This window comes from Petromyzon marinus, chromosome 24, assembly GCF_048934315.1.
Source record: "Petromyzon marinus isolate PM22_M1 ecotype Great Lakes invasive population chromosome 24, UKy_Petmar_22M1.pri1.0, whole genome shotgun sequence".
Lineage (NCBI taxonomy): Eukaryota > Metazoa > Chordata > Hyperoartia > Petromyzontiformes > Petromyzontidae > Petromyzon > Petromyzon marinus.
In genome coordinates, this window is record NC_133690.1 from 14,307,466 (window position 1) to 14,332,181 (window position 24,716).

A 24,716-nucleotide genomic window follows, 5' to 3' on the forward strand; every position below is an offset into this window, starting at 1 on the left:
CGAAGGTGCAAAAAAAAAACGGAAATCCACAATTTTTTTAATTCACTTTTGCCCTCCTCTTATTTTTTCTTTCATTCATAATCAGGCAAGTTCAAGTTTTATTCGCAGTCTCAGGAGGAGACGTGGAAACGCTGCAGAATGCAGGGGGAAAGTGCGAGGCGGCCCAGCTTTAATGGCCGTGGACTATGAACCCCAGCGGGCCCGCACTCCCTCCTCCTCCTTCTGTGTAATCGTAAGCGATTGGTCGTAAAATTCCCTGGATGGAAAGGCTAAACGAGGGATTTTCCCTCCGGTGATTATGCACCTGTGTTGTGGGAGGAAGGGCCCTTTCAGAGGGGAGGGCGGTGGCGGTGGAGGCGAATCAAAGAAGCGTTGTGTTTTCTCACTGTGGCTCGATTAGCGCGTTGAATAAAAAGCGTGTCACAGTCCATAACGTCACGTGTATCGCGCGGCGGAAACTCGTTCAAAGCAGAACGACTCCTATAAAGCGAATGAAACGCGCGCCCCTGAAGCTCAAACTCTCTCTCCGCTTTCATGGACAAGCTGTTAATGTAAAGGACGGTTCAATTGTAAAGTTATTGCAACGCAGGAATACCAGAGACTTTTACAATTTTTTTTACAAAGTCTTTTTTTTTCATCCGTTTAATCACTAGATCACAAAGAAATCAAACTGCCTCTGGCATGTAAGATGTTCGCTTTGAAGCGGAGCTTTTAAACATACATTACGATATTTTTAAATTTCATTTTAATTTAAACTCCACCGCACTTTACAAGCGTTCACGAGCCTTGCCAGTTTAAAAGGTTTTTATGTGCCACAATTAACTCCGTTCACATGCTAGCACACAATGAGAACTTCTATAGACACTAGACGCAGGCAAGATGATAGACTCACAAAAAACAAACTCATAAACGGGATACTCTTCATACGAATGGTAGCGAGCCGTTCGCCCGCGACAGTCAATGTACGGCATTCAATAATCATGAGCGGTCACGTCTGACTAAAGATGTGTGCGTGGCCATGTTTGCTTTGGATCGAGCATAAAACTTAAGTGACGGCTGGAGTGAAAACAGGGGGTATATAAAGGAAGGCCTGTGATTTGTAGGCTGACATAATTTGGCACGCACCCCACTTTGTAGCGTGTCACTTTTTGCACTATTTCTCACCGCCCGCCCGTCCCCACCGAGAGCAACGGGGATGTGGTCGTGGTTTTTTTTTTCTTCCTCTGACACTCTTTGCTTTTTTGTTTCTGTGCCGGGGCGGGAGGCTGGCACACGACCGTCACGGTGCCAAACCACCACCGCCGCTGCTGCCACTACTCGTAGCAGCGGGGGGGGGGGGGGAGGTGGGTTTTTTTTGCCTTTGCCAGAACACTGCGAAGGAAGTATTAATCATGCCACGGACGTTCAACGATAGTGCTGTTTGTGAAGTGGGTTTCGCGGGACACGTGTGAGCAATGCTTTGGCTCGCACCAACTTTTAATGTCGGAGAGGGTTAAAAAAAAAAGGTATGATTATTTTTTTATTAAGTTGCCACTTTCCTTATTTTTCGCCATCATAACAACTGTGTCTGTTTATGAGCTTCGCGGAGGTGACTCATTTCGTTTTGACTCAAGATTTGAATTATTCCAGAAAAAATGTTTAACCACCACCATATCCTGGAATGTGGTTGTGGCCTGGCAGTGGAATGTAGTGAATAACCATTGCAAAAAATAACTGGATACAAGGGTGACTAAACCCTCGCCTTCATAATGGTATTTTATTTATTAAAGTGCCACTGTGTCTAAGTAAAGGTGCAGCTATGCTATTGCTCGCTCACACCATTGCTGGTGGAAGGGCCTCCGCTAAAGGGAGTTCTTGAAAGGACCTCCTGAGATTATTTTAATTTATTTACCGTGCTGGACACAATGTCGTGGTAGATGTGGGCAGCACCAAATCCCACCGATGGACTCACTGCGGTGCACCCATTTACTCTGCTGAGTGGACACAGGTGTGGGGGGGAGGGGGGGGGATTAAGAGACCTGCCCCATCGTTTCAACTGCAGTGTCAGGAGATTAAGTTGAACTGCTGACCTCTGGATTGCAAGTCTGGAGTGCGAACCATTACACCATGTCAGCTTCTCTTCCTTCGTGTGTAAGTTCTGTTAAATCAATGTGAATCAATACCATGGCCTTGTGACTCCCTCTTTTCTGGTCCAAGCTGACTGAGTCAGCCAACCATGTCTATTTTATGTGCATTTATACGTGGATTAGGCAAGGCTCATGATGCACCCCTTTGCCAATGTCTATGAATAATTTGGATGGGGATAAGAAACTGAATTAATAAAACCACATTTTGAAAACAATTAGCGCTATTTAATTTCTCGTCATTTTATAGCCGCCGTGCAAGCGCAATAATGCATTTAAAACCAGCTCGGTTAAAATCTAATTAAGTGTGGTATGCCTATTATTGTCCAAACAATTTTTTTCGCAGTGTCCAAGGGAAGCAGTTGTCGCTTGTGCTTTAAACATATTCCATAACCAAACCCGAAATACACGTACGTTGTATCTCTCAGTACTCAATTCTCAAAGGCCATCACGTTTTCTTTTTAGAGAATTAAACACAGGGGCTTAAGCGCTCTCATTTGGTGTATGACACAGGGTTATCGCTGTGGGTTTTGGTTAGCATCATGGCCATAAAACAAATTTCACGAATTTGACAAATGGCTATAGCAATTTGCTGACCTGCTGTCGGAAGCACAGGGGCAAGGCCCTCTGTGTGACCACAAGGCAAACCCCACGGGGTGAGGGCAGATTGTATGTGAAAGGGTTAACAGCAACAATCAGCAGCGATTTCTCTCGTTGTGTTTGGCTTGTGCCTTTCCACGCTCCGGTGATCACTCACAGAAGGCCCAGCAGATTACATCTCTCCTATGTTCCCTTTAAGGAAATTTTCATCAATCATGATTGACGGGACTTGTGTTTTCTTTCCTATTCAGCCGGCTGCTCATGATTTTATCTCCTCTGACCTTAGTGTGTAATAACCAAGGACGAGCGAGAGTGAAATCCAAAGAAACGAACGCCTGGCTTCACGAAATTTCATAAAAAATTTTTTACAATCGACAAAATGTGCTTTGTCTTGCGCAACTTCACAACGATATTTATAACGATTGCATCTTTTTGATCGTCACAAATTTTGTGTCGTGCACTCGTTTTAACGACCGTTTTGGCCGACCTCAAAGTCGCACATGCCACGCATTTCCACCGGCTTTTTGGTAGTCTGCAAGCAAAGTTTACATGAAATTCATATAAAATATCCTTTGATGGCTGTGACTTAATGTTTTAGTTATCAGTGTTGTTTGACAAAGGGTTGCATGAGCGGAACATCTGCTCTAACGATACTGCTAACATTTTCGCAAAGCAGTCAACTTTGTCATGCGGCAGTGCTGGCGAGTCCAACAAAAAAAAACAGCTCAGCAAACTCAAAGTAACAGCAGCGTTCAGCAGAAATGTTCCTCTTAGTGGCTTCGTAGTTATTTTTCAACACCAGAACAAGGAGCGGCACATTACGCATTGTTTATCTGTACCGCACTTTTGTAACTGAAACTTGTTCGTGCTGCAATGCCACTCTTGATAATGTCGAGTGTGTCGTGATTTTCGTCGCGTGAATATATGTGCACATTAACTTTCACCACGAATGGCTTATTTATCATGTTTTTAAAATATATTTTAGGGAAGAAAGTGAATTGTGATTGATCGCTTTAAATCACAATTATGGCACAAATATAGTGCAGTCAATACTGATGACAAATAATCTCGAATCCCATTTTTTTTTAATTCCGGCCACAAAATGTACGGCCTGGAGGTTCATGTGTTTCACTCACAGGGCAGGGTTAACCTCGAGTTCAGAATATCCAAAAGTCCCGTGCTTTAAAACTGACATAAATAGTAATCCGCCTCATCGGTGAACACAATTAATTCACCTCTTGTGGAGTACGACGCCAGAGCCGTCAGAATTCAGGCAACGCCTACCACCGGTTACTGCCCCCGCAATACGTACACAGCTGTGAGGAGCTTTAAATACGCATTCGAGGTCAGAGTTGAAAATTCTAATGAAGGGCTTGTCGGTCGAGTGCCAGATAAAGGCCTCGTCAATCAGTGGCCATGCTGTCCTGTCCCTCTATTCTCATCACTGAATGCCGGAGTGCTCTCTGGTCCCATCCATATATTTCAGCTGCAAGATTGATGCACCCGACTGTGAGTGTATTACGGACCCAGGTGCTGAGCCTTAAGTTTGTCGCACTGCTGCTGCTGTGCACAGCGGCAGATGTAATCAGCTGCATTTTTATGTCAATTAACGTCCGCTATGTCTCTCGCGGTTGTGCAAGCACTTGAATGCAGCTGATGGCTACGCTGGATTAAATCATTTACACAGACGAGTGCCAGGTAGACAGGTATATAATAATGAGCTTTAACACGCGTACCGCATTACATTACCGTATTGCATTTTATGAAAAGCACCAGAAGATGACGTACGCCTTAAAAAATATATCACGCGGGGTGCTCCAAATGCAAAGTGATTCATTTGATTTATTTTTACACTTATGGGTATTGATTTTCACCACGGTGCTGTTTCGCCACACAGACATTGATGAATGTCAGCTGGGCAACGGTGGCTGTGACCACGTCTGCCGGAACACGGTGGGCAGCTTCGAGTGCAGCTGCCAGAAGGGCTACAAGCTCCTGACGGACGAACGTTCCTGCCAAGGTAATTGTGCCGTTCGCTACCTGCATGCGCTTTGTGCACTCAGGCACTGCTCACAACGCACTTGCAGGGTTACTCCACCCATTCATAAACTTACACGTGCCCGGTACCCCTAGCCACTGCTCACAAAACACTTGCAGGGTTACTCCACCCATTCATAAACTTACACGTGCCCGGTACCCCTAGCCACTGCTCACAAAACACTTGCAGGGTTACTCCACCCATTCATAAACTTACACGTGCCCGGTACCCCTAGCCACTGCTCACAAAACACTTGCAGGGTTACTCCACCCATTCATAAACCTACACGTGCCCGGTACCCCTAGCCACTGCTCACAAAGCACTTGCAGGGTTACTCCACCCATTCATAAACCTACACATGCCCGGTACCCCTAGCCACTGCTCACAAAGCACTTGCAGGGTTACTCCACCCATTCATAAACCTACACATGCCCGGTACCCCTAGCCACTGCTCACAAAACACTTGCAGGGTTACTCCACCCATTCATAAACTTACACGTGCCCGGTACCCCTAGCCACTGCTCACAAAGCACTTGCAGGGTTACTCCACCCATTCATAAACTTACACGTGCCCGGTACGCCTAGCCACTGCTCACAAAACACTTGCAGGGTTACTCCACCCATTCATAAACTTACACGTGCCCGGTACCCCTAGCCACTGCTCACAAAGCACTTGCAGGGTTACTCCACCCATTCATAAACCTACACGTGCCTGGTGAGTCATGCCTAATACCCCTTTTCCACTGGCACATCTGAGCAGTGCCAGTCTGTTTAGCACTCAGAGGCCAAGCAAGGTTGAGCCTGTGTAGTATCTGGATTATCAAATGTGATTGGCTTCAGCTGGCAGTACAGTAATGGATTCTTGCGTCTATCTGCGCAAGCTTTTGAGTGCCTTTTCCTCTCGTGTGTATAGGTTTTCTCTCGACTGTCCAGTTTTTCTCCCACATGAAGCCAAACGACTTGGAAATGACATTGGCCAAACATCCTGAACGAAAGAGTCTTGAGACTCAGGGGAGGCTTTCCTGGATAAGTACAGGGCCATTATTGCATTATTATTTTTTATTTAGCAGAACTGGCTCTTTATCTGATCCGAAAGAGCGAGAATGGATGGTTATCACCCCTTTTATAGGACCGCAGTCCGAGTTCACCGAATTGCCCTCGTTATTATTTCATGGGTCGTTGCTTAAGAAAATATTTAGACGATTGTTTTTCGGGGTGATGGCTGCGTCATGCCGGGGCCCCAGTGCATCACGTCAGTGTGCACAAGACCGTGACCCTGCATCCTCTCGTCCAGCAATTTCCACTTTCCCTTACCTTTTCGCTGAATAGGCTGCCCGGAGTCATGGGTGAGTTGGTGCCAATCCTGCCCCAGGGCTTCAGGACAGTGTCTCAGTGTGCACGAATGCGCTAATATCCTCTGGCAAGTGGGGTTCAGGCCGTCAAAAAAAAAGCGTTCTGCACATGGGATCTTTCAACAGTCAACACTTTCAAAAAAAGAGTGAAAGCCAATTGATGTTGCATTTTCAGAAGCTAGTGCTCTCATTTGGCCAAAGGAAAAAAAAACTTACTTGGAGAGAGAGGTCAGTGTGATGCTATTTGTCTCGCCTTCCCAGAAAGCAAATGTGCCAAGGGTTTTGCTATGGTAACTTGAACACACACATACACATGCATCAGCGCATGTACGTGAATACACACATGCACATGCACCAGCGAGAATGAACGCGAGCGCAGGCACGCACGTGAATGCACACGTACACTATGCCCGGCCGCCTTTGTCTCTCCAATGCTGATGTTTACACACTGCACCAAGTACTCATTTAAGGCTAAGTTGACCTCGGGAAGGCCTAGAACCAGTTAACTTATTGGTCACCGATGTTGGTTTTGAGTGGGAATCAGTTCGGAACACAGTGTGCTAATTACTACACTACCAGTCCCGCACACATACACAACAGCAACAACAACCGCCATTCGCCACTAAGTGGCGGTGACTTCACCACGACGCTTGTGCCAGGCTATGTGCACCCCGAGGCCACATGATGTGTCAAATGCCCGCTGGCAGGAGGTAACGGGGCAGACCGAGATGCCACAGGTCGACTGAATGAGACGACTGGCTGAGACACCACCTGTGCCCCCAACTGTACCAACTTGCTGTGCTTTAGCCACCCGGCGCTCCGCTCATTGTTGTGAGCGCCGCTCCTCCGCCCTCCGTTGTTGTTGGAGGGCGACTGCCTCCAACTGCCCAGTAGCGTCCTTCACGAGCCTCCTCCACAGAGGCCGATCTTTACACCGCTGGTACCAGTCACCGGCAAGTCCACTCAGCTCCACATCCTGTACCACATCACTCCATCTCTTCTCTAGCCCGTGCCGCTCCCGTTTAGCCCCCTCGATCCAGCCGAACAAAAGCTGTTTAGGCATGCGGGGACTGGGCATGTGGGCTACATGGCCCAGCCAATGCAGCCTTGCCTGCCGGAGGAGCTCACCGATGGGACTTTGTCCTGATCTTTCAAGGATTCGTGAGCTCCTCAGACAATCCAGCCTGGTTAAACCCAGGATGGATCGTAGGCAGGCTAGCCTAAATATTTCCAACCGGCGAAGATGTTCCAGTAGGTGGGTCCACGTTTCGCAAGAGTAGAGAAGGGAGGGAATGACTGTGGCTGAGAAGACCTGAAGCTTTGTGCGGAGCGACAGACCAGGTAGCATCCACATAGCGTTACACAACTGATGAAAAGATAATGCTGCTCGACTGATTCGGAGTGAGACCTCTGCTATTAAACCGGAGCCGGTCATGAGCACACTGCCCAGGTATGGGAAACTCTCCACTCTCTCCACAACTGCCCTATCACCAATTGGGAGTTGTGGGGGTGGAGTGTCCAATAGTACAAAATACCCATGCAGGTGCTTAGTTTTGGTGGGGTTGATGGTAAGGCCTCGTCTCTTAGTGGCAAGCTCCAGGTTCAGCAGCAGCGCCTCCAACTCCTCCTCTAAGTGAGCAGCAATTACCAGATCATCGGCATACATAATGTGGTTGAGCAATAGGGAGCCATCCCTTGACCGCACCCGGGCATCGATCAGCCTCCCATTGTATCTGTACCAGATGAAAATTCCTCTGGTAGAGCTATTGAAGGCTTCACAAACTACGTTGTCGAAATAGATGTTAAATAATGTGGGAGCCATAGGACATCCCTGTCGCACCCCAAGGTGTTCAGAGAATGGCTCCGACTCCCGGCCACGTAGTTTACCCCGGGCCCGCTCACCATCATGAAGGTCCTTAATGATCGTGAGCAGAGGGTCAGGGACTCTGAAAGCACGAAGAACAACCCAGAGCACAGACCTACTGATGGTATTATAGGCCTTGACCAGGTCAATAAAGCAGAGATGTAGGTTTTGTTGTAATTCCCTACACCTCTGCTGTAGCAGACGGACAAAAAATATGGCATCTGTGAAGGACCGCCCTTTCCTGAAACCATTTTGGGGCACCGCAAGCCTCTCCTCAGCGTGCCTAGCAAGGCGATGTTGAATAATCCTTGCCAGGACCTTTCCCGGCACACTGAGGAGTGAGATGCCCCTGTAGTTGTTGCACTCTGTGCAGTCCCTCTTCTTAAAGAGGGGGACCACCAGGACATCCTTCCAGTCCTGCGGAACCCGTCCAGTGGTCCAGACTGTTGTTATGATGTCATATAGGGCAGTCTGTTCACAAACGCCACGCTCCCTCAGCATTTCGCTTGGGAGATCATCTCTGCCCGGTGCCTTTCCTGGTCTCAGATTCTGGATCACCTTCAGTACTTCCTCAACAGATGGCACCTCAGCCAGCCACTCACAGGGGGTAATTTCTTCCAATATTTGAGGTACCGCAGCCTCGGCAGGGTCATCCCCACTTTGTCCCACGTTGTTATTCAGGCTGAGGGATGTCCCCTCCCCCAGGACCTCACAGAAATGCTCAGCAAATCTGCAAACCTGTTCCTGGGGGTCAGAGATTGTATCACCGTTCTTTCCCCTAATGATGGTAATAGGTATGGCGCTGCAGGTTACTTTTTTGATGGAATTAAAGAACGATTTGTGATTGCGGGCCATTGAGGCAGACTCCATCTCCTCAGCAACCCACGACCACCAGCCATCCTTGCTGCGCCTCACGGCTCTCTGGACCTCCGAGCAAAGGCTGCGGTAAGCCTCCTCATTCTCCGACGTGGGATGTTGGAGAATGATGAGAGTGGACCTGTCGCTTTTTCTCAGCCAGCTTGAACACCTCCTCTGTCAGTCAGGGTCTCTGGGGAGGTCTGGACCGTGTACCCAAAGCAGCCATTGCAGCTGCATGAGCCACAGTCCTAAACCTCGCCCATTTTCCCTCGACATCAGGAGGAGTGGGGGATGATGCCAACCCCAGCTGCAAGCGATGATTAAATTATCGCTTGCAACTTCCATCAGCTAGCTGAGACCATGCCACTAAGGGTTTAAATGGGGTCCTGGGTGTACACCCACCACTGGAGTGGAAGAATAGCAGGCGCATCTTACAGATGACAAGTCGATGGTCAGTGGGCAGATCAGCTCCACAGTAGGTCCTGGTGGACATGGGCCCGCATTCTCTGTTCCCTCACAATGTAGTCCAGCAAATGTTCTTGCTTGGACCCGGCATGCATCCATGATGTTGTATGGACGCGCCGGAACAGCGTGTTGGTAATTACAAGCCCATGGGCTGCACAAAAATCTAGCAGCCTCCTGCCGTTGTTATTGAGCTGATCTGGCCCATGCCTTCCAATCACTCCAGACCAGGTACCAGCATCATGACCAGCTCGGGCATTGAAGTCACCCAACAAGATGACTCTATCCTGAGGGGCCACTTTAGCTAGCACCTGTGACACGAGGTCATTGAAGGCATCTGACTCATCGGCCTTGCCTGCATCCCTCCACGGATGTTGGTCTGCAGTGGGGGCATAAGTAACCACGACCATCCACTCCTCGCCTCTGGTTGATAGGAAGGTGAGCCTAAAGTAGCCTGGGGCTTACAGCTTCCTACACCTCACCGCCATGCTCCCACGCCCCCTTCATTCTTTTGTTCAGAATAAGAGCCACTCCCTGTTGTTTGGCAGTCTCCTTCCCCGAGAAGAGGACTGTCCACCCCTCATGGTGGCAGAAGCCAGAGCCGGTCCACCGGACCTGAATACCACAGAGATCCAGGCGGTACTGGTCCAGCTCCCGACAGAGGAGTGGCAGCCTCTCCTCCGCAGTGAGCGTTCGAACATTCCACCTGGCCACACGTCGTGGTTTTTTGTTGTTTCTGGAGGAGCCCCAAGGGCAAGGATTTAGTCTCCTGGCTCCGCCAAATGGGGTTTGGCCAGGACACATACACACACAGCCACACCAGCAGTCAGCTACATACAAGGAAAATAATGCCTCTCAGGCTGTGTGTTTGAGTTATTGTCTTCGCTCGTTGATATTTGTTTGAGCCAGCACTGCTATTTATTTCGCCATCCAAGCACTGCAGTCATTCATTTGTCAAAAAAAATATATATAAAACCAGTACGTTCTTGGCTAATGTGCAACCCAAAGTTACAGCCTGCAAACAAACATCTTTTTCAAGGCCAAGATCTTTATAAAATAACGTGTAAATAAGGCACATTGCAGTACCATGGCATACGGCTCAAGCTACGAGGTCATGTTGTTCCATTTAAATCGGTGTACATTACCGACTATTGTACACGGGTCAGAAATTGACAATGAAAACGAATCTGAATGGGAGGAAAGAAGCACGGAGATACGTGTGCCCTGAATTTCAGCTGAGAAATGAGTGCAGCACCTGGATCAGGATGACAAACGCAGTGTGCAGGCGTCACACTAACTGTCAGGAAAAGCCAAGTTGGACCTGGGCAGGACACGTGGCTAGAAGTGAGATGGTGGGCTGATGGACAAGACCTGTAACAGATTGGCAGCCCAAAGGGAGTAACCAAGAGGACAAATCCTGGGGGGGGGGGGTGATCGATCGGTGAAAAAGAGCCTCATAGCTCATCGGATTTCTCCAGGATAAATAAAGATTCTGATTCTGGGTCAGTTTACGTAGCGGTGTAGATTGTGCCGTCGAAAGAGTCACGCGGGATGGCACGATTTGGGCAATCCTACACCAAGCAGTGGAATTGAACGTGGCTGTGGATGAATGATAATGACGATATTAATTATTATTTCAACTCGTGAGGAGCTGCACAACCTTCGCTCGCTCTCGAATATAGAGAGAGCGACTCACCAGAGGTGCGAGGAACCACAGGGAAGTGCGAAGGGAGCCAGGCGGAGGGTGCCAATAATTCCCCAAGCTCTGCAGTTCTCTGTGTAATCAGATGTCAACCAATTAATTATTTTTTATACGTGTTGGAGGAAACCGGAGCACCAGGAGAAACCCCACCATCCTATCCCATGCAGATGGAACAGATGGAGTCCAGATTTGCTGTGTCGCCTTCTCCTGGCTGGCCAGGAATTGGCACCTCAACGTCACCTCCACAGTGCTGGATTAAACACGTGCATCCATCACCGCCCAGCTATGATGTCATTATACCTAACTTCTCGATTTTTATTATTAGGAGGGTTCACAATAATGAACTTATTTTTTGTGTTTTTTTTGTATTCAATCTTCCTCTGCAAAAGTCATCACTTTTAAACATCAAGGAGAGCGTAAGCTCATAGTGTGCAGCATGACCAAGCTATTCCAAAAATGCATCACCGCATCGCCCATGAAATCATTTTGAGGAAGCTGGCGTCAGAACGAATTGAATAACACTCTGTGTTGTGGTTTTTTATTTTAATATTTTGTTACGGTCCCCCCCAACCCCCTCTCCCCCCCACCCCCCCCCCCACCAATTTAATCCCCAATTGCGCTATCGGTGTCATGTCCCGAGACAAAGCATTCAACGTAGCCCTTGCGTGTTAGAAAACAGCCCACGGAGGCGGATATCAAAGAGCTGCCTCTGGAGATGCCTTCAGAGTGACCTCTGGTCCACACGCAGCATATAGTGAAGGGAGTATCCACAGAGATAGCACGTAAAGTATGCATTTGATGCATGAGCTACTTGATTTTGTTTAAGCCAACTCTGACACTTTCCCTAAATGATGGGAAACTCTTCGGACATAAATTTTATTTCAGGCTGGAAATCAAAGAAGAGTCATAATAATACACGCAAAGGTGATTTTTGGACATCAAAGGCACAATTATGGCCACTGGATCGGTCCTCTCACCGTGCCTTGCATGTCATGTAACATCACCATACCATGTGTATAATGCAGGCATTCTGTTTTCAAACAACCCGCTTGAAATAGTAAAAGTATGACTATATATTTTTGACATGCATACTTTGCTCTTGGGAAGCTGCCGCGGGTCTAACGGTTAGCACACTGGACTTGCAATCTTGACGTCGCCAGTTCAACATCCTGAAGCGGCAGCTGAAACAGATTGGGAGCAAGTTTCTTCAAGTCCCACCGCCTCTCTCCACCCAGCAGTATACGTGGGTTCAGCAACGACTCATGGTTTGGCAGGCCACGTGTGTTGGTGCGGCAAAGTTTGGTTACTCCCAACTCGATTAAAAACTAAACTAGTTTTATTTTAGCAGGCAAGGCCCACTGAGCTATGTAGCTCTTTTTCAGAAGCGACCTGGCCACAAATAAAAGCTCAACCAAGTGGTTTATCATGTGGAAATGTAGAATAGCGAAACATACTAAATGCACGTTTCTGAACGTGAAGGCAAAAAACCGAAGGACCTGGAGAAAATTCGACGTGACCATTGGGAGAGAGAAATGCAATCTCCAAATATACAGCAGCAGGCGTCAGGGTCGAGATCGAACTCACGACCTTCTTCATACCAGGCGAGGAAGTTAACGTCTCGCCACCGTGGTGCCACACTCTTCCAAGAAGGCTAGGTCTGCATGAATGTTTAGGAAAAAGAACACCGTCGAGATGGGCTCTCAGGAGCTGCCGCTAGTGAAGGCCCTTCCACCAGTATCGGCATGGGCAAGAGCTTGCAAGGGCTGCACCCTTCTTTACCTTCTTTACCTTGCCCTCCGGTAGTTGAGCTGCTCTACGGAGCGTGGAAGCTACCTGGTGGTCTCGGCAGAACAAAGACGTGCGTGCATCTATCGTCACACAGGAACTTCCAGCGAACGAAGATGGGGGGGGGGGGGGGGGGTGGTGTTTGGGACGAAAGGCATCGATCAAAAGTTGTGAAATCGGAGCGTCATGTATGCCAGTGTCTTTCGCCACGTGCGCCCCGGCTCAGCGTAACCGTGACTGCGGATATCCCACGGATGAGCTGTCAAGCGGCGCGTTGCCGTGACTGACGCACGAGCGGGAGCGTATTCATTAGGGCTGTCATTCGGTCGGCAGATAGGGGCCCGCCAGTGTGAAAGGGGGGGCGGCAGGGGGAGTGCTGGGGGGGGGGGGGGCAATGGGGGCAGGGAAGGTGGGAGATGGGGAGAGAGAGCTGTCGCGTGAGTGATGGGACCGCGTTGGCACACAAGGCACTGCGGGTGCTGCCTGCACCCCACTCTCCCTGCTCCTCGCCGCCACTCCTCCTTTCATGCCGTCCTCAATAGGGACATCATTTTTAAGTGGCCCAGTGTGAGAGGCCTGGCAGAGAACCACTCCATTCAGCGGCACACACATATATACACACACACACAAGTAGATGATTCATTATATTTTTCACCGTTGCTACCAGTCACGAAGCGATGCTGCCGTGATGGAGCAGTGATTATTGAGGCCACCGCCGGTTTGATCTCCCGGCGTGGCAGGTGAAACGATGGTGGGGTATGGTGTGATTGCTCCCACCTTTCCAGGGATGTCTGGCCAGCGTGAATGAGTAGGCCAAAATACAACTCTAGCCCATACTCATTGGGTCTATTCGGTAAAGTCACGTAGGTAAAAAATACCGAATAGAACCAAAGAGTATGGATCCTTGCAGTCACGAAAGCTTCAACTCTAGCCCAGTGTTCTTCGCCAATGTTCAGAGGGGGGCCACATCAGCGGTGTGAGGGTCGCCACACTGCATGCAAGGGGTGTTGTCACGTGTTGTGTATTGTCGGGGGTCGCATGTCAGGCGCCGCACTAAAGGCCACCACGGGCCACCAAGTGGTCCGTGGTGGCCCTTGCAATGAAGAACACTGCTCTGTGGAGTGAGCAAGTAATTGCAGACCTGCACCTTTACCCTATGTGTGTCACTGAGAACGCTGCTGGACAACATCATCATTATGCCCTTTGTTTATTCACGACAGCTTTGTAAGCTTATCAGTAAAGATTACAATGTTTATTATGTTGGGCTTCAATGCGAAATTGGCGACGTGTTTTACGACATCAGTCAGCATAATGATACTTTCATCCAGAAAAAAGCCTCATTCGGGTCTTAGTACAGTACTAGTTTTCAGGAGGATCCTGCACGTTTGGCCACTACCGTCAATGAGTTTTCTGGCGTGTTTTTACTGAAATCAAGTAAGCAGAGAAACCCCGCGCATGCGCAGGGGATTGCACTAAAAGCTCCACACAGGTGTATTTCAGCTGCTGCTATGCTTCCATCTCCTGGCCAATCCCCCTCCAGAGTGCTGGATGACAGGCGCGCACCACCGCACAAGGAGCAGCCCCTGCGATTGTTCGCTCATGCCGCTGCTGGCCGAAGGGCCCCCGCTAGAGGGATTTCTAAGGAGCCTCTCCAAGAGGGTATTTGGCCCACTCTTCCACGGTGGTCAGACATCGTGTAAGAGGCGGGAGTACCCACACTTTATCCCACCACGCGTGATCTGTTAACCGCGGTGGAAGTGGGGGAGGGGGGGGTGGAATTAAGAAACTGGCACCGTTGTTTCAATTGCCGTGGGGATTGAATCGAACCGGTGACCTCTGGATTCCAAGTCCAGTGCGCCAGGCATTGCGCTGCCAGCAGCATTGACGCCCGAGTAAATGTTGCGAGCCGGCGTGTTTGTAGTGGGTGACATGAGCACTCTACCATACGGCGCTTGCCCACCACCCGCCCACTCGGTGTCTTCTCACCTGCGAGCGTTGGCGGTGTTTCCCGTGGCACTGATTGAAACCGCGTGTAGCTCGCGACCACCTGATCGGGTATCCATCGTGAACTATACAGTCAAATGGCTACTAGTTGTATAAACGCCCGGGGGACGTGTCTGTAGTTTAGATTGATGTGCCTTCGGACTTCCCCGCTCATTCCTTCCATGACCCAGCAAAGTTTTTTTCTGCTAAAATGGTTGTTTCCGATCTTTATCTAACATTCAACCCCATCAATTCTCTTAAGCATATCCAGGGTATCCTTGGCAAAAAAAATGCAACTTATTTCCATTCTTTTGAGACTTGCGCACCGGTTAAGTTATGTGTCCCTTTCATGCATCAACTTGAGCCAGAACACTCTATCGCTGCGCAGCACGGATAGAGTGGTAGGAGGTGGTGGTTGTTGGGGAGTAGGGAAAAAAAGGTCAATAATAAAGTGTCAAAGTGTTTTCTGGCACCAATCTCCTGTTTATAGCCCAAAGCCAGTGTAGGAAATTCCACATTAATGTGATGGGGCAGAGTTAATGCATCGGACAAGTAACCTGTCGGGATCCAGTGGCTAAGGTGATGGGTTATTAGTTAGGCATGCAGCAGTATCCATTAACAGTAGGTCCGCGTGCAAGTTCCTATCTTCCGCTCATGAGCCTCAATATTCAAGTTTATATTTTCACACATAATCTAGCCATATGCCAGAGGAATACATCGGTAAGCCACTTCCCACGGAATAGTGCTCATTTTATTGACCCCAGGGAGATGATGGGCCGAGTTGGGACTTGAACTTGTGACCTTGTGAGTGGAGCTTTTGACCAACTGTGCCACTCGGTCAGCGGAGTTGGGTTGAGAAAGGAAAATAGTGGACGTAAGGCCTGTTCTCATATTCAGTGTTGATCTTTGATTTAATTTTCTTCTTAGCAAACATAAATATGATGAAAAAAATGTTTCATTATAGGTGAAATACTGGCACGACTGCAATAGCAGTTAAGCTAAAAGCCACCTATTTGGTTTAGACATATCAAAAAAAGAATACATTTACATTCATTTCTCTCTCTCATGTATTCGCACGCGTGCACACAAAGAACCCCCGTGCAGTCTTAACAGACTGTTGGTGCAAGTGCAGTTAGCAAGTGCCTATGTAGGTCTGGAACAGCACATGAGGTTTGGGTGACCAGCACATTGCCGACCTGGCTTTGTCACCCCCGTGCTGATGTTTACACACCACACCAGGTACTCATTTAAGACTGAGTCGACCTGGGGGGGGGGGTGGGTGAGGGGGGGGGGGTGCAGAACCGGTTGGGATAATTGTCGTGAGCGGCAATAGGACTTTGGGGCTGCCGGATTCGTAGCGCAGCGCAATAACCGCCGCACTACCGCCCCCCCCCATACCCCGCAAACCCAAAGACGCAGAGACAAAGAGACACACGCAGACGGAGCAATTGCACGTGCTGCTGGTGGGTTTTTTTTTTCCCACCCTTCTCTTTAAGCGTGCATTCTGGGTAAACGTGCACTTCAGAGTTGAAAGCCTGTGGCGGTGAACGCACGCGCGCACACACAGACACGGACGCACGCACGGGCCCGGCGCGTCTCTCTGCGGGTCGTGCCGCGTGAGAACGCGCGCACACCGGGCCTCCTTTCACTCAGCACGGCGTCTTTGAAAGAAAGAAAGAAAAAAAATCTAAAAAAAATCGTAGGTGATGCTCCAATGAGCCGGATTTCCGACCCCCCCCCCCACCTCTGGCCATAGCGCACACGTGTGTTTTAAACACGCCTGAAGACGGATATCAAAAGCGCTGCCGCTATGCTGTTCGTTATAGACTGGTGAACTAGAAGTGGAGGGGGGGGGAACGGGGAGGAGGGGAAGGGTGGTGCCGTAGTGCAGGCGGGGGTTAAGGTGATTTACCCTGCGAGATTGGCCGCTTATTGTGCGCCGTACATCTGGCTCGGCTCACATGGTTCACGGGGCCCCTGGAGAGGCGCTGCCCTCCTCCCCCCTCTTGTTTTAAAACAAACAAGCCCGCAACCCAGAGCTCAAAGGGACTCGACCCCTCTTTTCTTTACCCCACTTCACCCACCCACCCCCCTCCCATCCCTGGTGCCCTCTCTATCTCGGCGGCGTCGTAGTAGCTGTCTTGGCCGGCCCGGTCTGGGCCAGCCTGGCCTCTTAAGTCCAAATTTGAGCGAAACTGCATGACCCCACTGCCTCCTCCACCTTTTTCTGTCTTGATTTAAGTCGTACATTCCCTCCCCCCCTCCCCGCCGATTTTGTTGCGCGATCGATTTTTCTCGCCGCGGTTTGATCAATGCGCCCACTCTAATTAGCCAGCCTCCTTCATCCCCTTTCCCTGTCTCTCTTGGCGTCGACGTCACCCTGTCTGACGTTCTTCTGTCTTTTTTTGTCCGTATATCCGTTCATCTGCAGCGAACGCAGTTCAGACCGATCCTCGTGATCGTTGAATCATCGATACCTTGCGGCGTGCGCCGCTCGCGTCCGTTTCGGCGTCGCCGGATTTCATCACGCCGCTGTTGGGTAATGGAGAGCGTGCTGAGCTTGCAGTGCCAAAAGGTCATCGGTTCAATTCGATCTTCCTGCGCGGCAGTTTAAAAAAAAATGGTTGCGAGTTTATTCAAACGCCCCGCCTTGCCCAAATGGGTACGCCATGGTGCATTGATGGACAGGCCATGCCAAAGTTCGTCCACGATGTCTGGCCAGCGTGGAAGATGAGGCAAAAATCATCTCTTCGGGGGGCTCCGTTAAGTTCCCCTGTTGTGGAGGGACTGCCACGAGCAGTGAAATGAGCAAGCGATTTGCAAGGCTGCACCTTTACCAGGAACCGGAAAGAGAGGAAGACCTAGCAGAGAAATGGCTTGACGACAGAAGAGGTTGGTGCCAGAAAGATGTGCCACTAACTAATCGAGCGTATTGGCACCAGGCAGAGGAAAGTGGGAACAAATGACGAAATGTGCAGTGGACACCCGCGGGCTATCTGGCCATGGATCGTGTTGATGATGATGACGATGACCTTTGCCGCTATAAGCTGCTGGGTGCGTGCGTCCGTTTGGCTACAGCTTACTCCAGGAACACTCTCGTGCAATGTGCTCACCGCTTCCATGAAACGATTATCGTAAGAAATAATTGCAAAATGGCAACAGGAACATGTCACCTCGACTCATTTTCTTGACGTGTGACGCATATTCGATTTCTCAACTTCGCCTTTACACCGCACAAAACCGTTTCTATGGCTACCAAGCTGCCCCCCTACGTCCCGCTCCCCATTGAATGTTTGGTCAAATATTTGTGCCGTTGGACCAGAGTCGGGGACCCGGTAAATTTGCAAACATGCCTTGGAAGACGTAGTGCCTCACGAGGCAGAGCGCCACGGTGGCTAGGATATGTTAACTATCTCGCCTGGTATACAGGAGGTCGCGGGTTCGATCCTGACCCTGACACCTGTATATTTGGAGTTTGCGCGTCTCTCTCACCGTGGTCACGTGGATTTTTCTCCGGGCCCTCAGGTTTTTCGCTTCCACATTTAGAAACGACGTGCGTTCATAATATTTGGCTGCTATACATTTCCACACGGTAATCCACTTCATTTAGCTATAATTTGTGGCCAGGTTGCTTCTGAAAAATACCTATATAGCACAGAGAGCCTTACCTGGTAAAATAACAAATAAATCCTTTAGTTTAGATGGCAGCATGAAGCGGGGGGGGGCGGGGCACTGAACCAGTTTGAGGTGACAACGTTGTGAGGAGAGAAGCACCTGACGTGCAAGCGGGTAAACAGCCCTGTGCGTTTGCACCTTCAGGGGACTTAAGGACGGCAGTTTTTTGACTAATAGAACGGCATTTGGCTCATGCAGATTATTGTCCATGGTGATGTAAAAAAAAACACCGTAACTTTTTCCCGAATCTGGATTGTTTCGGCCGGCCTGTGGACTACTTGTTCGGACATATTTAGGCGCGGGGAATTTGGATACGTTTGAAAAATTACCAAATCATACTTAAGGAAGAAAATAAAAAAAAAATGTGCGGCGATGCGTTTCTTTGCATCGTCTTTTAAGCGGAGTGATAAATTTCAAGTACCTAAGTACACAGTTGGCAAGCCGTGGCGCCGATCATGGAAAAGCAAAGCGGATTGGGTCGAACACACGTGGCTTGCTTTTGGCCTTTCCTCGGAGTTGCCAAGGCCGTGTTCTCTGTGTTATTATTGTAAGAAATCAGATTTGACACGAACCAAATCTAAAGCAACCCTCGGCAAGTTGCGTCGACTCCAAATATGTCAGCCCCAATCGAACGTTTGACAATAACAGCAGCCGGTTTGAGAGGAAAAAGTGGCAAAATGTTTGTGCTGTTGTACTTTTCTCTTCCCCATGAGTAAATAATTCCACGCCGAGTGTGCAAATGAGCGCATCTTTTTGTAGCCCCCACCTGTCCTTAGCAAAGTATGAAACAATTAATTCATTAATTGATGGGTAACAGTGCCATTACAATATAGGGGGTGTAACGACTAGCACCAAGATTAATTGTCATTATTCAGGGCTGTAATTAGTACGTATGTTGGACTTCTTTCGCACCGTACATAACCAACCGTGCTAATCGGGGGTGCGGCGTTATGCCTGCATTATTTTGACGGATTGATTAATAAAATAGTCGTAAATGTAGCAGCCTCTAATGGCTGCAGAGGGTGACATGAATCCCTTCCATGTGAATTGAAAAATAGAAAATCTTGCATGTGCGGTTAAATACACATATCATGAGCTAGAAGAATCAATAAATGAACTGTTGTCACACCATTATTAAATTGTTAAAATTACTTACAGCCTTTTGTCTATGAACGTTTTTCTATGCTGTGTTGCCCATGGGGGTTATTTGGCCATACTTCACCACGCTGGTCCGCAGGTTGGTGAAGGAGGGAGCCCAGGACTAGTTCAGATATCACTCGCCACTGACGTTGGCCATGGCTGGGAATCATACTCAGGTCACTGGGACAATGGTCATTTATAATAACTTCAACTTGTAACGTGCTGCACAGAATAGCTCACTCTCGAAGACAGAGGGAGACTCAGAGGCATAGGTAAGAACCACAAATAGGAAAGGCTGCCACATGTTGAGCCATCGCCTAGCTCCCCCCAAGCTCTGGAGTCCTCTATACATGGAGGTGTAATCAGCCGATTAATGAGTGTTGACGCATTGAGAAAAACTGGTGCGCCGGGGGAACATTAACCCCACGTGCTAGGGGCCAAAACTCTATCCCCATGAAAACGGAACAAGCAGAGTTACACATTTACTGTGGCACATTCTCCTGGCACGCCAGGGAATGGCGTCTCGATGCCCACGGCGCGGGTGTTTCGCGATGTTCGTGTGATCCGCCGACCCTCGCAGCTGCACAGCTCCAGGGACAAATGCACAGCCGCTCCACCGTCCCCCTGACGACTTTTCGTGTTCCTCTCGGTGGATCGTCGTGGAAGCCACGGCCATGCTTCAGCATGCACTGCACAACACTCGTATCGATTGGTAGTTCTGAGCTGTTGGTGAAATTTCCACATTCCTCTGGTGATGAACAGTCTATCCACAGGAGAAGAAAAAAAACACTGTTGACTTCCCAACCAGTGACACTGACCAGGTGGTGTCCATTCTGTTTACCATGGAGAGATGATGGGCTTACCCTGCACTGGCCAGAATGTGGCTGATATTTTCCTATCAATTACAGTGCTGAGATTTGATCTTTTGTAATTTATTGCGTTGCTAAAGATTGACCCACTTAAGTTTCATAATTTTCACTCAAAATTCGAAGTCATTGCTTACTCTTAGTTTCTTCGCCAATGCATTCCAATCGTCCATCTTACATTCGCCCCATCGACAAATCAGCCTTAGCAGTGCTCAAGCTCCGTCAGAGCTCGGAAGATAAGCAGGTGTGAGCCTCGTTAGTCATTTGATGAGATACTGCCTGAGAACGATAAGCATTGCAGGCTTGGGTTGTGAGGTTTTCAGCAGAGCACAACAGTCGTTATTTTTTGTGTGCAGATCTTTAGGTGTGACCCCCCCCCCACCCCCCTTCGTATGTGTGAGGTTTTTTTGTTTCTCAGGAATCTCTGATTAATTTATCTTCACACGAAACCAGATACTGGTTTATTGGCATTGGCCAAATTTCTCAACGCAGGACCATCCCGAAAAATATATTCAGGACTCATTTAGGCTTCCTTGGATACACAAAGGGCATTATTTTAATTATCATGATTAATGGCAACATCACATCGCCTTTGCAACCTGCTAATGCTTCTAATGCACGTATTAATATTAGCAGACATGTTGTATACATCTTCTATGCATTTGCTAAATATGGTTACTTTGAAAAAGTTATTCGAAAGGCACTTAAAGTTGAGTACTTTCTTTTAGTGCTGTTATTTCTCCAAAGTCAGGTGATGCTCCAATGACCTTATACAAATCACATATCGGTCATTTTCTGTTTGTTTAATCTCTATCTTTAATGAAGCAACATTCAAAATACTGGCCACCGAAAAGTAACAACTTGGGGCATAAATGATTAATGAATTCCGTTAAATCGATGTAACCCAATTATAGACGGTGGCTGATGTCTTCCAGATAGTCTGGTGGCGGGGACGGGGGGGAATGGTGAGATTACCAGACCCTGTGGATTACTGTCCCAAAAAAAAAGGAGTCTTCTCTAATCCCCCTCATTTTTCACTCAACCCCTTTTGTACATTTCCGAAGTGCAGATAATTACCGCTCTGCAACGCAGCACAACACGGCAAGCGATGTGGAGTGCACACACACGCTCCCAGATCGTTTCCCGTATTTTATTTTTTTGGGGAATGCTGACCGTTGGGCTTTTTGAGCAGTTTTGCAGTCACCCAGCAAATGGCAACTGATCAAATCTGTCACGTGACCTTCTGTTTTTACACAGTCTCTGAGCACAGGTGCGAAGGGCTGAAATTTGAAGCGCCGATAATACTCCTTGGCAGTTGTGAAATTAAACACAACTCTCGCCAGCGCATTTAAATGTAGTTCTCTCCACTCGCGGGATCGTGAGGTATTCTTCTTCCTATGACACCACCTGCTATTTTGTGGCATCCTTAGAGGTGGCATCCTTAGAAGGTGGTGCTGCGTTGTCGAGATTCATTCTCTTACCACCACCACATCATCATGATGTGTCACCCCAATCAACAGCCGTGGATCTCCATCACTTGCTGTCCCTCGTCTCTCTCCTCACGCTGCATGCACATCGCCGGTTCCCTTGTGAACCAGTCCACCTCAATGTGTGTGTTGGATACTCACACCTTTGTCTCCCTGGATCGTACTAGCAATGAACAAGTTCGCCAAGCAGCCCTGTTTTTATCTCATTAATATCGCCAAAAAAACATTCCTTATCAAAACCAGGTGGACATAGGCAAGACACGTCTTGAGAAGAAATGGTCGAGACTAATGACAGAATTACTGCTAAATGAGGGAACACACAAGATAATACACCAGTTTGTGTGCCGGCATTAGATGGATTGTTGCATTGCCAGATCACGAGTAATGGAAACAGCTTTGGGAGAACAGCATTCAGCAGTGGCTAGGTCAAGGCTGATGATACTCTTTGGTTCTATTCGGTAAAGTCTTATTTTTTTACCTACGTGACTTTACCGAATAGAACCAAAGAGTATGGATCCTTGCAGTCACGAAAGCTTCAAATCTAGAAAAGGCTGATGATGATTGCTTTTACCTTTATAAGTTTACAGCTTTGCATTTATCTTTGTAATAGTGCTTCATTTGTCATTACTTCAATCCTCGCTTGTTTTCAGCATTCTCCTTAAAACCTCTGGGTGCTCGCACCTCGTCCGAGACGTCTGACCAGCGTGGAAGAGTAGGCCATAGACCCTCCCGAGGGGGCTCTTTGGAGCTCCCTCTATCGGGGAGAGCATTCCACCAGCAGTGACCATGAGCAAGTAACTGCAGGCTTACATTTTGATTTAGAGCTTTCGTGACTGCAGTGATTCATATTCTTGGTTCTTTTGGTAAAGTGGCTTTACCCAAAGAACCAAGAATATAGCTGCAGGCTTGTATATTTATCTCGACTTGGTGCGGTTGTACGAGTGGTCCCCGTCACTGAGTTACGTGCGTAGCGTCGCAAGCAATGCGAAGACAATGTGAAGATGTCAGTGTCCATGCGACGGTGACGGTGGTGCTGCGGTTCATCATGGCGTAACCGTGGTACAGCGTCTTATTCAGACACAGCTTTTGTTGGGGCAACAATGCTTCTAAATTTGGCATCGATGGCCAATCACCGAGCCGGCGGCGTTACGCAGGTTCTAAGATAGATTGGTTAAAGTGCTCTGCTGGCTGACATTGCTCCATTAGCGCATTCCTACTTCTCTGGCGAAGGAAATAAATAAAAACGAAAATAGTGTGAGCAGCGACGTCACAGTGTGAAGCGGGAATGAAAGTGGTGCGCTGACAGCTCTTGGGCAGCGCCTCGCGCGCTCGCCTGCATTTGGAGGATTTCCAATTGTTTGTGCGATGTGGTTAACGGTCTTGACGTTAAATCAGGCAATTGACTCGTTCAGCTTTGGCAATCAGCGCACCGCTTCATTTGGAGGAGTGCTTTAATGGGGTTCCCTGCCATCTGGCAAACGCCGGCCGTGCGCAACCTTTGCCGGCCGGTGGCTTGGTCCCCGGGAAAACTTAAGGATTAGACAGAGCAGCTGCTTCCTCAATAAGAGGGGCAATCTTGGAAAAGGGAGGATAGGTGGCAGCTCGGATGATGGCCCGGGTCTGGCAAGGGTTGCCACCTCTGAGGTGCAAAAAAAAAAGAAGCCGGAACATATCGCGGGAAGAAGGAATAAGTACACATACCAAACAAAACAAAAACCCCACAACTTTGAACGTTCAATGTCCTGATCAAGACAAACAGATTTCCCAGGACTGTGACCTCTCTGAGAAAAGAGGATGATTCTGAGAAAACCAGGATGGGTGGCCACCCTCGGCCATACCCGGTCCACCAATGTCTCCCGTTTCTCTTCGTCGCCCGGTGCCCCCGGGCCTCGCCTGGACAGACTCGTGGTTGCTGCTGCCCCCCCTCTCTCCTTGTTGTTGGTTTAGCGTCCGCAGAGTGGCACGCCACCACCACATTTAGCAACCGTGTGCCAAGATCCCCTGCGGATTTCTTACAAAATATTTTCGGCGTTGACATTTTGGAAATCATTTAAAATAGATGCACGTTTTCATTCATTATTTATTTCGTTGTGTTTTTTTTCCCTCAAACCCCCCCCCCCCCCACTGCACCACGAGCCCAGCAAACTTGAGTTTGATTCCCGGCCATGGCTAACATCAGTGGCAAAGCGGTAACATAACTTGTTCTGGACCTCCACTTGGTCAACTCGATCTTAAATGCGTACCTGAGTCTGTGCGTGTACATCAGCAACGTGAATACAAAGGCCACCAGGTGATTGCCACACCACACCGTCGTGCACCGTGTCAACCTTAATAGGTGTTCGCGAACAGCGCCTGCAATCTCGGTGACTTGGGTTCAATCTCTGACCATGCACGTCATCGCGAACGCGGCCTAGAACGAGCATCTCATGTTATTGTGATGAGACTCGTCATGGAATGGGCAGCTAAAGGAGAGGGCACAACCACTGTGGAGATGAAGCAATGACATCTGTCCTTGTGCAGGCACGAGATGGAATATAGCAGCACTTTACCGTGAGGGATGGGGATGATGCCGAGAGACTTCATCCAGCAGTGGATAGACAATGGCTGATGAGTCTTATCATGGATAGGAGCACTGGGAGGGTGTACATATGGTGGGGGGTGCTTCTGGCTGCAAAGTCTCCTCGCATGCTGTGCCAGCCTGTGTAGATAATCACTAACAGCACTTGTCCTGGCGTTCTCTAATGCTACAGGGAGGGGATCGGCGTGGTTCAGCATGCACAG

The 24,716-nt window shown here is 48.8% G+C and overlaps 1 protein-coding gene across 9 annotated transcripts in view; it reads left to right on the plus strand.

The window, feature by feature from the left end:
* LOC116945579 (signal peptide, CUB and EGF-like domain-containing protein 2) overlaps window positions 1-24,716 on the plus strand; it is a 179,319-nt gene that overhangs the window by 101,865 nt on the left and 52,738 nt on the right. For all 9 annotated transcript variants that reach the window (XM_032960015.2, XM_032960017.2, XM_032960016.2 and 6 more), the window contains one exon: window positions 4,621-4,743. In XM_032960015.2, coding sequence (XP_032815906.1) covers window positions 4,621-4,743 — 123 coding nt within the window. The remainder of the gene's footprint in view (window positions 1-4,620; window positions 4,744-24,716) is intronic.